The sequence below is a fragment of the Dipodomys merriami genome, unplaced genomic scaffold (assembly GCF_024711535.1).
Source record: "Dipodomys merriami isolate MVZ:Mamm:240054 unplaced genomic scaffold, mDipMer1.0.p SCAF_366, whole genome shotgun sequence".
In the NCBI taxonomy this organism is placed as follows: domain Eukaryota; kingdom Metazoa; phylum Chordata; class Mammalia; order Rodentia; family Heteromyidae; genus Dipodomys; species Dipodomys merriami.
Genome location: NW_027205226.1, coordinates 706,618 through 720,786, shown reverse-complemented (window position 1 = coordinate 720,786; position 14,169 = coordinate 706,618). Strand labels below are relative to the sequence as shown.

The 14,169-nt window shown below is 44.0% G+C and overlaps 1 protein-coding gene across 3 annotated transcripts in view; it reads right to left on the bottom strand.

Annotated features, from left to right (window-relative positions):
* LOC138804467 (myotilin-like) overlaps positions 1-14,169 on the bottom strand; it is a 44,844-nt gene that overhangs the window by 17,202 nt on the left and 13,473 nt on the right. For all 3 annotated transcript variants that reach the window (XM_069988737.1, XM_069988736.1, XM_069988738.1), the window contains 7 exons: positions 13,460-13,528; positions 12,403-12,517; positions 11,368-11,430; positions 9,856-9,997; positions 8,583-8,606; positions 5,916-6,035; positions 5,582-5,813 (listed from right to left, as the gene is read on the bottom strand). In XM_069988737.1, coding sequence (XP_069844838.1) covers positions 5,582-5,813; positions 5,916-6,035; positions 8,583-8,606; positions 9,856-9,997; positions 11,368-11,430; positions 12,403-12,517; positions 13,460-13,467 — 704 coding nt within the window. In that variant the 5' untranslated portion in view covers positions 13,468-13,528. The remainder of the gene's footprint in view (positions 1-5,581; positions 5,814-5,915; positions 6,036-8,582; positions 8,607-9,855; positions 9,998-11,367; positions 11,431-12,402; positions 12,518-13,459; positions 13,529-14,169) is intronic.

Below are 14,169 nucleotides of genomic sequence, written 5' to 3'. Positions count from 1 at the left end.
GAATCAGGGCCTGGGCGCTGTCCTTGAGCTCTTTTACTCAAGGCTAGTGCTCTACCACTTTGAGCCACAATTCCACTTCAAAATCAGGATTTTTTTCAAAGTGGGTTGTTTTGGAAAAGCAATTCTTTGACGCTACTCAGGGTGGGCAACAATTTCATGATGTCATGATTAACTTGTACCCAGGTGCTGCAGGTGCATTAACCACAGAGACTTAATGAATGGACAGAAGTCAATAGCTGCATTCATCTATAACAAGGGCCTCCAATCAACATGCTTTCTCCCCATCGCTTATCAAAATTGAAGACTAGCCTTCTGAAGCACGGATTTATTCCTGTATTGATAGTCCTGACAGTATCTGACGGGCAGCATCTTGGTAAACTAAGGGAGACCAGTGAACTTCCTTCATGAAATACATACACAACCAGAATGACATTTGCTCCCAACTCATTTGTCAATTTCACAAAGTAGACAGACATAGACAATTCATTGTCGACCGAGTGGATTCGAACATCTCCCAATTCACTCCCTCCTTTTCTCCCCTTGCTTCCAAACTGATTTTTTAGAGTAAACTTTCTAGTTACTGATCGTGATGTTCTCTTAATTATTTAGGGTTTTTACTCTTTATTATCTTTCCTAGTATAACACGTATCTTCGGCTAATTTTGAAGTTGCTTCAGATTCTGTTTATGTTTTTTTTTTTCTTTCCAAATGACAAGTAGGAAGTACAGGTGAAAATCATGTCTTAATGAAGCTAAATCTGTACCTCACTGTTTTCTTTCTTAACTCTGGTGGACCTCCTGCCTTCCTAGAGCATATTGACATATTCCTTTGCATTTGCTGTTGAAAGATTATATCTGCCTCTGATTTTTCCATTAGTATGGCACATCTAAGCAACATTATAAATAGACATTATGAAGAAAGACTAGACCTGGAAGTTATTGTAACACCAATCCTATTTTGCTCAAAATATCAGGTAATTTCATCCGAAATAATTTCATCCACATAATATTAATCAACATTGATGTAATGACAGAGCCAACCTTTTATTGAAAAAAAAAATAAGTCAAATTGTTTTCATCAGATCAAAGGCTTATGGTTATGAGAGTTACTGACGGGAGGAAAATTCTGTTAGTGAAACTTTTCCAGACCAAATAACTTCATCAGCCTAAGCTTGGACATGCAGCTTAGAGTTAAATTAAAATGAGCAATTTTAGAAAAGCACAAAACTACAACTACACAGCCAAGAGCAATGCCGTATTGACAGGAGGGGGGAAAACACAAGTTATATCATCCTTGATTTCAAGTTTATGAACATAGACATGGATATCCAAAGTACATTATGGGGATAAATTCCATTTGGTCTTTAATTTGTTGGGGGCGGGGGAATGAGGAGGGGGAAGATCCGCACAGGAGAGCTATAATTAGAACTCCTCAAATAAAGAGGCTTTATTTCAAGGCAAATAGTTTTGAGCTGTGGGTTCTGTAGTTATGATGACCTTCCTAGGTAAGCCACTTAATTCAGACTTCTTTGAAATAGCAAGGAATCAACTACCTAAGAAACAGCCAGTAGATGTTTTCCAAAAAGAGTTTCCTGTTTTTCTATAAATATATTCCCAGAATGTCATCAGCTGTGTTATCCATTTCGGTGTCGGCTCACGCAGTTACTCATGACTGACGTTGTTAAAAAGCCATTTAAAAACACGTCCTTCCAAATGTTTCATTTTGTCCATGGCCTGCATCACATTTCACACAGGTGCTTTCACAGGTAATTCCAAAATGCCCTTTCTTCATCTTTGGAATTATTTCCCCACAACTCAAACTTTGTTTTCCAACGATGGTTAAGTCAGTTTTAAAGATTTCATAAATAAAACACCATCCAGCCTCCTATTTAAACATCATTTGTAACTATTAGAACATTTCTAAAATAGCCAAGACTTACTGAAATGACTGTGGGTTTTTGGAAAGCCACAGGCCACTGTCACTACTTCGGTGAGATCAAATATCCCTTTTCATGGGGGCAAAAAAAAAAAAACAACCAACACTGATGTTTTAAAAATAATTCTCTTTCCACCCCTCTGTACAGTATGTTCACAAATAAAATAAAATAAAGAAAAGTCAGAGAGAGGACAGTTCAAAAAAAATAATGATTCTCTTTCCTTCTGTCCTTTGTAAGGAAAGCCCTGAGGTTTGGGTGAAGTACACAGATCGCTTTCTCCTTAAATCTTGGTACAACCGCATGGTGAGATTTTTGGACTGGCCAACTTTACCTGAAGATTGACTTTGGGCCTGCACCTCTGATTTTGGACAAAAAACAAAAACAGAACCCAAAACCATGGGCAGGAAGAAAGCAGGGACTTACCAGAAGGTGCCAGCTGGGTTCGACCCACTAGTGCCTGCGGGAAGGAAGGGCCATCTCCTTCCCTGAGCCTAATCCCGTGGCTCTGGTGCTTAGCAATATAACTATCCCTGACTCTTATCAGCTGCCAAACAGTGACATCTGATGTGCCCGCCTGTCCATCCACCTATGCCGGCATGTCAAAGTAAGAGTCCACAATCTAAACAATATCTCAGATGTCACGGGGGATATTTAAGGAGAGGGGTTATATGAGCTTTGCTGGCGGGCCTCTTTATTTGAGACCTGAATTTTGTCTCAGAGTTTACTTCCCAAGCAAAGCTCCTGAGCAAGCAGCGCTTCGAGTACAGAAACGGGACATTTAGAGCTTTTCTCTCTAGTTGAGACTTCTCCTGTGGCGAGACCTGTGGCTGATTGGCTCCAAATTGATTGGTATTGCATCGTTCTGAATCTGAAAGATTTTTCCGTCCTCTCACTTGCCTAATAAGAGTAGAGGTTGAGACTCATTCAAGTAGTTAGTTCTCAGAGGGAAAAGGGGCATGGTGACCCATCATCAAGAAGGAAAAAATACGATTCAGTTTCTCTAGCAAGTTTCTTGAACCTGTCTCTGGCATGTGTTCCTCTGGCCTAGTACTTTTATTCTGGAAGACTTTTGAAATATGTGAGAAACAACCAAACAGACAAGCAATCTATATAAATAAGCCTGTCCATGTTCCCTGGGTCACTCCCTTAATCCCAAACCAGTTATAGTTTCCTTCCTCCATCTGTCCGGGAGGTCATTATAGGATTTATGTCTCTGAGGGGTGTGTGTGTGTGTGTGTGTGTGTGTGTGTGTGTGTGTGTGTGTGTGTGTGTGTGTGTGTGTGTGTGTGTGTGTGTGTGTGTGTGTGTGTGTGTGTGTGTGTGTGTGTGTGTGTGTGTGTGTGTGTGTGTGTGTGTGTGTAGAAGAAACCTTCCAGCCAATCAAATAGAAACATCTCAGGGGTGTGTGTGTGTGTGTGTGTGTGTGTGTGTGTGTGTGTGTGTGTGTAGAAGAAACCTTCCAGCCAATCAAATAGAAACATCTCAGGGGTGTGTGTGTGTGTGTGTGTGTGTGTGTGTGTGTGTGTGTGTGTGTGTGTGTGTGTGTGTGTGTGTGTGTGTGTGTGTGTGTGTGTGTGTGTGTGTGTGTAGAAGAAACCTTCCAGCCAATCAAATAGAAACATCTCCATGAAATGGCTTCCATTTCCCGCTCTTAGAGAGAAGTCCCAGCTACTTGAGAGGCTGAGGTAGGAGAATCACTTGAGCCTAAGAGTTTGAGGCCAGCCTGGGAAACATAGCAAGATACTATCTAAAAAAAGAAAAAAAAAAAGGAACAAAAGCTGGGCACAGATTGGCTCACACCTAACTCTTCAGGAGGCTGAGATCTGAGGATCACGGTTCAAAGCCAGCCTGGACAGCAAAGTCCCTGAGATTCTTCTCTCCAAATCGCTAGGCAAAAAGCTAGAAGTGGTGCTGTGGCTCAAGTGGTGGAGAGTGAGCCTTAAGCCCCAGGACTGGCACAAAAAGATAAAGAAATGAAAAGAAAGTTTCTTCTACATGTAGCTTGCTTTGGTATTCAGAGTAACTGGCACCTGAATGGGCAGCTGTTAGCCCATAAGAAAAAACCATGCTCGACTTGGTGAGTAGGTGGATGTCTATCGAAGTCTTATTTCAGGAATCTCCCAAAATATTTCTCCACACCTACTCGCTGATATTTCGCATTCCATTAATAGGGACAAAAATCAATCCAAATTATGGAGACTTTAAATACGCAAGTGCACAACAATAATAGCTAACACATCCAGAAGTCACTGCAAGCCACTATTTTAATTGTTTTCAATGCTGTCTGTGTGATGGACACTTGCTTCTATCTGATTAGGTCCCAGGAAGGGAAGACAAGATTTGCGATGTCTCGGTACTGCAAGTTTGAGATCTACCACACTAGACATGGACAGGAGACAGGTAGGACCAACTGCTAAATTTCCAATTTTGTTCACTTCCAAATGTGCTACAGTTGAGGAAGATGTGTGTGTGTGGGGGGGGGGTAGCTAAGATTACAGGCGTAATCTTACAGCCACCAGCGCCTGGCCACTCTATCTTTATCCTAAGAATGACCACGAAGAAACTCTTATCACAAAATGCTCTAAATATCTGTATTGATGAAGCTGGGATTTCTATTCAGGGAAAAGATTTCAGTGCTGCTTCTGTTTCTCATCTCATTTCCTTTGAGTAAGTCTCTGTAACAGACCATAAATAAAAATCTAAGGTCAAAACTTCTGATTTCAGCCACAGTGAGAGGTAGGACTGATAGCAAGGAAGCACCACGGAAGTCAGAGGGACTCTGGTCAGAACGTAAGCTCACGGAAGGTGGGAAGTTCGCCATGCTCTGTCCAGCAAATCAAGAGTATTTGCTGAAATGTTGAAAGGGGTAACACTGACCAGACTATACTGCATTCATGAACTGCTAGTTTAAATGCAATTCCCTTGTACAACTACTTACAGGTAATTTTTAAAAATACAAAAAAAGAGATTATGTCAAGTGAAAAATCCTTGGGAAATAAATTGTAACATGAACCGAATGCCAGTGGCTCACGCCTGTAATGCTAGCTACGCAGGAGGCTGAGATCTACGGATCACAGTTCGAAGCCAGGTTGGGCAGAAATTCTTTTTTTTTTTTTTGGGTCCAGTCGTGGGGCTTGAACTCTGGGCCTGGGCACTGTCCCTCAGCTCTTCAGCTCAAGGCGAGCGCTCTACCACTTGAGCCACAGCGCCACTTCCAGCTTTTTCTGCTTAGGTGGTGCTGAGGAATCGAACCCAGGGCCTCATGCATGCAAGGCAAGCACTCTACCACTGAGCCACCTTCCCAGCCCCGGGCAGAAATTCTTATCTTCAGTAAACTACTCAGAAAAGCTGGAAGTGGCGCTGTGACTCAAGAGGTAGAGCCCAAAGAGGCTCAGGGACAGAACCCAGGCCCTGAGTTTAAGCCCCAGGATGGGCAAAAATAAATAAACACATACACAAATTTGTAACATGACTTGTTTTTGTAAATCACGAAATCACATTGGAACTTGACCACTGATCCTAATAGTTACTTTGATGATTTTTTTCAAAATAATCATTAACGTATTGAAAATTAGAGTTTGGGGTTTGTTGTTGTTGTTTTAAGAGTATTTGTTGTTTCAAGAGTGTCCGATCTGCCCAGCCTTACCATTGTGGCTGTAACCCAGAGGGATTTCTGCTGATGACACAGACGTTGGGTTCTGGGATCTCGCGTTCGCCGTGGCTGTCTGGGTCAGGGGCCAGCATGAGACTACTGGAGGCGTGTTCTGGATTTCTGTCTTTCGTGTAGCTTTCTCCTTGAGGTAAAGGGGCCGGCTGTGGGGAAAATGCGTTCGTGGGAGACCTTGGAGAATCCTTTGGTTTCTCGACTTCTTTTCCTTCTGAAAAATATAATTCATCACCCATTCAGGTAAAAATAGAACCTTCCTCTTGACTCAGGACTGAATTGGAGCCTGGAGATTTTTTTTTTTAAGAGTGATTACCTGGAGAAACAAAGAGTTCTGCTGTTGAGACCGCAGTCCCAGCTTCATTTTCTGCAATGCACGTGAACTTCCCAGAGTCCTTGGGGAAAGCTTCTGTGATAATTAAGGTGCAAACTTCCTCTGGAAAGGGAAGAAGTTCGACTCCTGTCAGCACACGTGGGTGCCCTAAGTTAACACATAGGCAGTGTTGTCAAATGTGAGGGAATAAAGGTGCTAGGAGTAGAATATTCCAGAGGTTAAAAAATACCCATGGGCTGAACCCTAGTCGCTTACGCCTAGTTACCCAGGAGGTTGAGATCTGAAGGTTTGAAGCAGCCTCGGGTAGAAAAATCCACGTGACTTTTTTTTTTGTTGTTGGTCGTGGGGCTTGAGCTCTGGGCCTGGGCGCTGTCCCTCAGCTCTTCAGCTCAAGGTGAGCGCTCTACCACTTGAGCCACAGCACCACTTCTGGTTTTCTGGTGATTAATTGGAGATAAAAGTCTCACAGACTTTCCTGACCGGGCTGGCTTTGAACTGCAATCCTCAGATCTCAGCCTCCTGAGTAGCTAGGATGACAGGTGATAACCACCAACATCAGGCTCCAAGAGACTCTTATCTCCAACTAACCAGCAAAAAGCTTCGAATGGTCGAGTGCCATCTTTGAGTGAAAGAGGTAAGCAAAAGCTCGATGCTCTGAGTTGAAGCCACAGTACAGTGCACACATGCATCCACGTGTGAGCGCACACACACACACACACACACACAAACAAAAACACAACCAAATACAGCCATCCATCTGATGAGGTATTTTGTCATCCCAGGCAGCTCATGAGTATAAATATTAAAAAAAAAAAAAAAAACACAACCTAATACAATCTGGGAGAGTAAAGGGGAAATATTGATCAAGATGCCTTTTATCCATACATTAACCTGTTGAACAAATAAATTATTTTAAAAACAACAACAATCACTTGTCTTATCTGTCCGATGTGTCTGTTTTCTCTACTAGCTATCTCTTGAAACATGGATCCCATTATACTCCTAGACTTCTATATTTTGTAGCTTTAGCGCTTTGCATAAAAGACCTATAGAGGGGCCACTGGTAGTTCCCACCTGTCATCCTGGCTACTCAGGAGGCTGACATCTGAGGATCGTGGTTCAAAGCCAGGCCAGCCAAGAAAGTCTGTGAGACTCTCATCTCCACCACTGGAAAACAGGAAGTAGCGTGTGGCTCAAGTGGTAGAGCACTTGCCTTGAGCTGAAGAGCTGAGGGACAGCTCCCAGGCCCTGAGTTCAAGCCCCACGACCAATCAAAAAACAAAACAAAACAAAAATTTTCTGAAGTGACCTAACAATTGCCATTCCTGCTAACAAAGCAGGAGAGACCTGGGAAGATGATGCATGGGAAAGAGAAGGCAGGATTTCAAAGATAAACACTGTACTAATAAAGAGCTTCATTCCAGGACAGAGGCACTGTTTTCTTTCCTTACAGCATGCTACTCCCTCACTCGGCTGCAACATTGACCGAGCAAGGGAAAAAAAATAAGACTTTTCCTTCTGACCTTGCCTACCTAATTAGCACAGTCTGAGCCACGAGCAAGAATATCTTCAAGAGAGTGGGGGATGAGCAAAACAACTCCTTTGATCATAAAAAAAAATGTTTATGGAGGAGAACAAAAACATAGTTTAAAGTAAGACACCGGTTTTGGAAGGAGCACTGGAAGGCTCCAACATCTGTATAAAGAGATGTTCAGATGTCTAGGTCGTAATGACCCAGACTTTAATAAACAAACCAGCTCTGGTGTCTCTTGAGTCCCAAGTGGTAATTGATTAAATGTGCCAGGTGCCCAAACCCAAATTTACCTTCGTCCCTACATTCAAGCTTCCGATATTACATGTCCCTGCACCCACAGCTGTGTGTGTGTGTGTGATCTTTCTATTTCCCCTTTGCTTTGTTTTTCTTTGTTGGTTTTCTACCTCCTTGGGCCCTATACATCCTTTGGGGGAGACAATGTCATGAAGGTATACCCCAGAGCTTCAGGGACTCCAGGAAACAAGCAAAGTGGCGGCCATTGTGTGCTGGGCTGTAGTGCTAGACAGTCAGCCAGTGTGGGTGTCTGATGTCAGCATGCCCTGCTGCTTCTGCATTTAACTGATGAGTCATAAGCACTCAGTCACGTGGAAGGACAGAGAGACCGTTTGCTCTGAGAATAGGGATCTTGTCAGTCTGGCTCCTACCTGTGTCCATGGTGCCAAGAAAAGAACCTTAGCCATAGTGTACACGCAACAAACAAAACCGAGTGAAGAACATATGAATACATACACGGAAACATCCCAGTTTGTTGCTTCTTCTGTGTTGTTTTTGGTTTGTTTGTTTGCTCATGAAGGCAATAGTGACTTTTTTTTTTTTTTTCAGTCATGGGGCTTGGACTCTGGGCCTGGGCTCTGTCCCTCAGCTCTTCAGCTCAGGGTGAGCGCTCTACCACTTGAGCCACAGCGCCACTTCTGGCTTTCTGGTGGTTCATTGGAGATAAGAGTCTCATGGACTTTTCTGCCCTGGCTGACTTTGAACTGCGATCCTCAGATCTTTGCCTCCTGAGTAACTAGGATTCCAGGTGCAATAGTGACTTTTGATGTTCATTTTTAAAAATGTATCCTATGATCAAGATATGGAAAGCTTACACTTACCAGGAATGGATGATAGGCACGTTTCTGAAAGACAAAAAAGAAGAAAGAAAAAAAGACTTGCAACACTGATAATTAATTTAGTTGGGAGGAGGGGCTGGGTACATATGAGAAATAGCTGAAGGCAAATACAAACCACTATGTTTGTATGCTCACTGAGGATTCAGTGATGAATTGTTTGTAAACATAAATGCGGAGTTCAACATGAGGTGCATCACGATGTCAGAGGTCACAGATGGAAACAATTTTAGTCTCACTGAGAATGCAGAGGGAATTCAAGGGCAGCCATACCAGTGGGGAGGGGGAGGTGTGCAGTGGAGACGAATCCATTTAAGCAAAAGCTAGATTTCATTGGAGCAGAATTGGTCCTCAAGCAACAGTACAACCCTTACAGGAAGCTAAGAGTGTCCCAAGTGTCCCAAGCCCTCACTGGGAACACTAACGGCTAGGGTTTGAGGATTATGGTAGTGATTATTACTAGAGAAAATGATCGCCGGGCGCTGGTGGCTCACACCTGTCATCCTAGCTACTCAGGAAGCTGAGAACTGAGGCTTGCACTTCTCTTTTGCTTATATGCCAAGAACTCGTTGGGAAGATAATGGAGATTCATTTGTGAAAATAAACTGGTTTTTCATGGTTGTTAAAATGATTCATTCAGCCAGGTGCTATAGCATGAACCTGTAATCCATACTACTCAGGAGCTGAGTTAGAGAAGGAAAGCTTGAGTTAAGGGTTCAAGGCCAGCATGAACAGCACACACATACACACACACAATGTGTGAGCTATATATATGCTCCATATATGTTATATTATTGTGTTATATTCTTTCATGAAAACAAACAGCAATCATGTATTTTTTGGTTGCTTTTCTTGTTGAGGAACTGTTTGGATTTAAAGTAATAGGTGGTATGACAATAGAAATCGCTTAAACTACAACAACTCAGCTATAAAACTACCTTCAGGTATGAATTACATTTCAAGGCTCACTGGAATGAAATACAATGGAAAACTTATCGCAGTGGGCGTAGTGGTTCATACCTGTAATCCTCGCTATTCAGGAGGCTGAAGTCTGAGGATTGCAGTTTGAAGCCAGACCTGGCAGAAAAGTCCCTATGAGACTCTTATCTCTAATGAACCACCAGAAAACTGGAAGTGGTACTGGGGCTCAAAGTGGTAGAGCCCTAGCTAACCTCGAGTGAAAGAGCTCAGCGCCGGGGCCCTGAATCCAAGCCCAACATGACTGACTAGAGCAATAAATGAAAGCTTATTGTGTTACTTTTTCTCAGGATCCAGAAGTCATCTGAGTTGGCTATCAGTCCTCCATCTCTGTACCAGCGGACTTGCACGGTGGCCGTGGCCTGGACTCGACATTCAAACACGACAGTCTGACCTGTGGTTGTGGCGATGTCTTCAAGATGCTGAAGGACACACAGAGGTCAGTGAATGGAAGAAACTCTTGCACCATGCATAGAGCCGAGAGACTCCAGCTTTAGCACGTGTGTATGCATGCTCTTTCATCTGACCAACTGACCATGTTTGAACCACACAAGGAATTGCTGGGCATTCTCAGTCAAGTGTCGATTACTTTTAGTAATTTCCTAGATCTTGTGGTTATTGAAGGAAAAAAAAAGGTTATTCGTGTCCCCCAAAGCCATTTTCCAAACTGGAAAACAGATGAGCGGACGGGTCTTGGTTTTGTTGAATGAGTATTTTTGCTGTGGACATGTCTAAGTCACAGATTCACTTTCTGTCATTGGTCACAAGTGCAAAGGCAGTACTATCATTTGGTATGAGCCCAAGGTGATGATTCAGAAGACTTCAGCCAAAATCTCAGCCGTGTCCTTGACTGAGGGGAAGAGGGTCATGGGAATTTAGAGAAAGTTCAACCTCTCAAGACACAGTTTTTCCTTTGTGCAATGAGGCCAGACTCACTGGAGGTCTTGAGGCTCATAAGATAATCTAATGTAAAATCCTCTGCGTGCAGAAGAGTTCTATTACTCTATAAGAAGTGTTTGTTGGAAGTGGAGCTAGGGGTCAAGCAGGAGAGAGCTAGCTTTATGGGCAAAAGGTGCTATAACCATATAATAGCCATAGCCATATGGCTATCTGGCCATAGCCATTCTAGGTTTACAATGCAGAGATGGATGGGTGGTTAATTTATACCTGGATCCTCATCTTTAGGGGTCTACTAGAATGGAGAATAAGATTTCAGATTATAACTTGGCTCAGAGACCAGAGATTGGAGCACCTTAGATCTTTCTATCTGGGAGCCCTAAGGACTTAGCTTAGCCCTGGGGGCCTGCTGACCAGATGTGTGTTCTCTGGGAGAGACTTGTAGAAAGAACAGGTAGGTGTGCCTGACAGTACGTGTTCCTGACGCTTGCTGACAGACCTACTGTCTATGTCAAGGGTGATGCTTCAAGTTCTGCTGAGCTAGGTTGAGTGACTAAGAGACAGAAAGCCCAGACCAGGCTCAACTCTAAATCTAGCTGTTTCCAGTAGGTGCTTAGGAGGTGGCCATTTCTCAACGTACCCTAAGCAAGATGTTGCTATTCTCTCGCGTACTGACTACTTCAAAACAGCATCCCTGAACAGTGAGGAGAATCTGCTTGGACACGAGGACTGCCCTATCTGCCCAGAGGTACAAAACTGGCACGAAGACAACGTCTTAGGGGCACAGGATAAACCCCAAGTTGCTCTGTGGGCCTCCGGTGCTTTAGCCCTTTAGCCAAGTCTACAGTGTGTCTATAAAATCCAAACCCTATGGACTGCAGTGTGGACAGGTTACCTTAGTGAACACAGGGGCTGCAACACAAGTAGATCCCGATAGACTACTGCAGGGACTCTGAACCTGCATAAGGAAGAAAAGAGAAGGTGATGCTATTCCACCATCCACACTGTCAAGACTGGAAAGCTGGGAAGCTGGCCACTAGTGGCTGGATCAGAGGTAGCTGGTACCCATTACACCCTGTTTCCTTTCTCAAAAAGATGATGCTTCTAATGGGAATACCAGTCAAATACCCATTCTTTTGATATTTGTTTTTCTTCCTTCATATAGTTGCTCTTGTGACTCCCATCCTGTTTTTTGTTTTTGTTGTTAAATTAGAAGGACCTCCCTCTTTATTTTTTTTAATTAAAAGGGAATGCATTCCTTGGATGGTTTTATCGGATTGTTCCTCTGGTGTGGCACTTAAGACAAATTGTCAAGCCATAGATCTACTGTGGAGTCATTCCAGAATCCTCTGGATTTCCCTCTTTTTTTTTTTTTTTTGTTGTTGTTGTGGGGCTTGAACTCTGGGCCTGCGCACTGTCCTTCAGCTCTTTTGCTCAAGGTGAGTGCTCTACCACTTTGAGCCACAGCTCCACTTCTGGTTTTCTGGTGGTTTATTGGAGATAAGAGTCTCATGGATGGGGCTGGGAAGGTGGCTCAGTGGTAGAGTGCTTGCCTTGCATGCCTGAGGCCCTGGGTTCGATTCCTCAGCACCACATAAGCAAAATGAAAAAAGCCGGAAGTAGCGCTGTGGCTCAAGTGGTAGAGTGCTAGCCTTGAGCTGAAGAGCTGAGGGACAGCGCCCAGGCCCAGAGTTCAGGCCCCACGACCGGACCAAAAAAAAGTCTCATGGACTTTCCTGCCTGGGCTGGCTTTGAACCATGATCCTCAGATCTCAGCCTTCTGTGTATCTAGGATGACAGGCGTGTGCCACCATTTGAGATCAGACCCCTGGGGGATTTTTCTCATGCATCCTTCTCAAGAAAGTCGCCATGATTCTACATTCTCTGGACCCAAGTCTCTATTCGTGGGCCCCTCTAACCCCGAACCTACCCTGCGGGCGTCAATGCACAGTGGTTGAACTAAGGTGGAATAACTTGATCTGACATTGGAGTTTTCATTAACTGGGGAACTGATGGGCAGAGAGACTCGGGTGGTCTTCTTTATTCTGTGGGGGAAACAAAACCAGACACAATTCAGTAAGGAAAGAGTTGGAAAGCCTCCTTACAAGCCTTTGAATTATATACTAATGTGCATGCACGCGCACACACACACACACAAACACAAACACACACACACACACACACACACACATGCACTCACTTTCATTTTCCTCTGTCATAACTGGGGGATAATAGATTTAAAACTGTCCAGAAGAAATAACTTATTTATTTATATCATTATTACTATTTTTTTTTGTCTGTCATGGGGCTTGAACTCTGAGCCTGGGCGCTGTCCCTCAGCTCTTCAGCTCAAGGCTAGCGCTCTACTGCTTGAGCCACAGCACCACTTCCAGCTTTTTCTGTTTATGTGGTGCTGAAGAATTGAACCCAGGGCCTCATGCATGCAAGGCAAGCACTCTACCACTGAGCCACCTTCCCAGCCCCTAGAAGAAGCAATAATATAAATAGCCACTTCAAATTTCTGGGATGTCCTATAGTTCCCTCCCTCCCTCCCTCCCTCCCTCCCTCCTTTCCTCTCTCTCTATTCCTCCCTCCTTCCCTCCCTTCCTTCCTTCCTTCCTCTGTCCCTCCCTCTCTTCTTTCCTTCTTTCATACCTCCCTCCTGTCCTTTCTTGTTTTCTATCTCTTCCCTTCCTCCTTTTGTATTTTTTCCCAGGGGTTGAGCTCAGGGTCTCACTGGCTTAGCTTGTTTGCTAGGCTGGTACAACTCCAGTCCAGTTTTTTTTTTTTTTTCTGGTTATTTTGGAGGTAAGAGTCTTGAAGACTTTTCTGCCCAAGACTGGCCATGAATCATGATCCTCCAGATCTCAGCCTCCTGAGTAGCCAGGATTTCAGACATGAGCCACCAGGGCCTGACTCCTGTGTGGTTTTTTTCAAGTGTAATTTCTCCCATGTACACACACATCCACATGTGGTGCTGTACTTACTCTGACATTTCTGTAACATATTCCAAGCAGAGTTTCAGACAGAATACAATTTCCTACTTCCCTGGGAACCTAGAAAAAAAAAAGGAAGAAAAGAAAGAAATTAAGATGAGCTTTGCTGGCTCACTGCCTAGCTACTCAGAAGGCTGAGATCTGAGGGTCGCAGTTCAAAGCCAGCCTGACCAGGAAAGTCTATGAGACTCTTATCTCCAATAACTACTTGGAAAAAGTGGAAATAACACTGTGGTTCAAGTGGTAGAGCGCTAGCCTCAAGCCAAAGAAGCTCAGGGACAATGCCCAGGCCCTGATTCAAGCCCAGGAATGGCACACAAAAAAAAAGAGGAAGAAGAAGAGGAAGGAAAGAAGGAAGGAAGGAAGGAAGGAAGGAATAACGAAGGAAGGAAGGAAGGAAGGAAGGAAGGAAGGAAGGAAGGAAGGAAGGAAGGAGGAAGGAGTGGCAATCCAGAAGCCAGCCTTCCCACGCTGGTACCTAGAAGGGCTCCGGGTCACTGTCTACAGCCACCAATCCAGAGGATGCCATGGCTTTGGTTTGGTTCTTCCCAGAACACTGGTTGAAACTGGACTGCCATGATGGCGGAGGGAGGGAGGTCCTTCAAGCAGTAATTCAGCCACTGAATGGTGGCGATTAACCTGAGTGGTGGAAGCCTTAGCCATTTTTGCTTTTCCCCTATCATTGTAGAGTATTCCCGGGG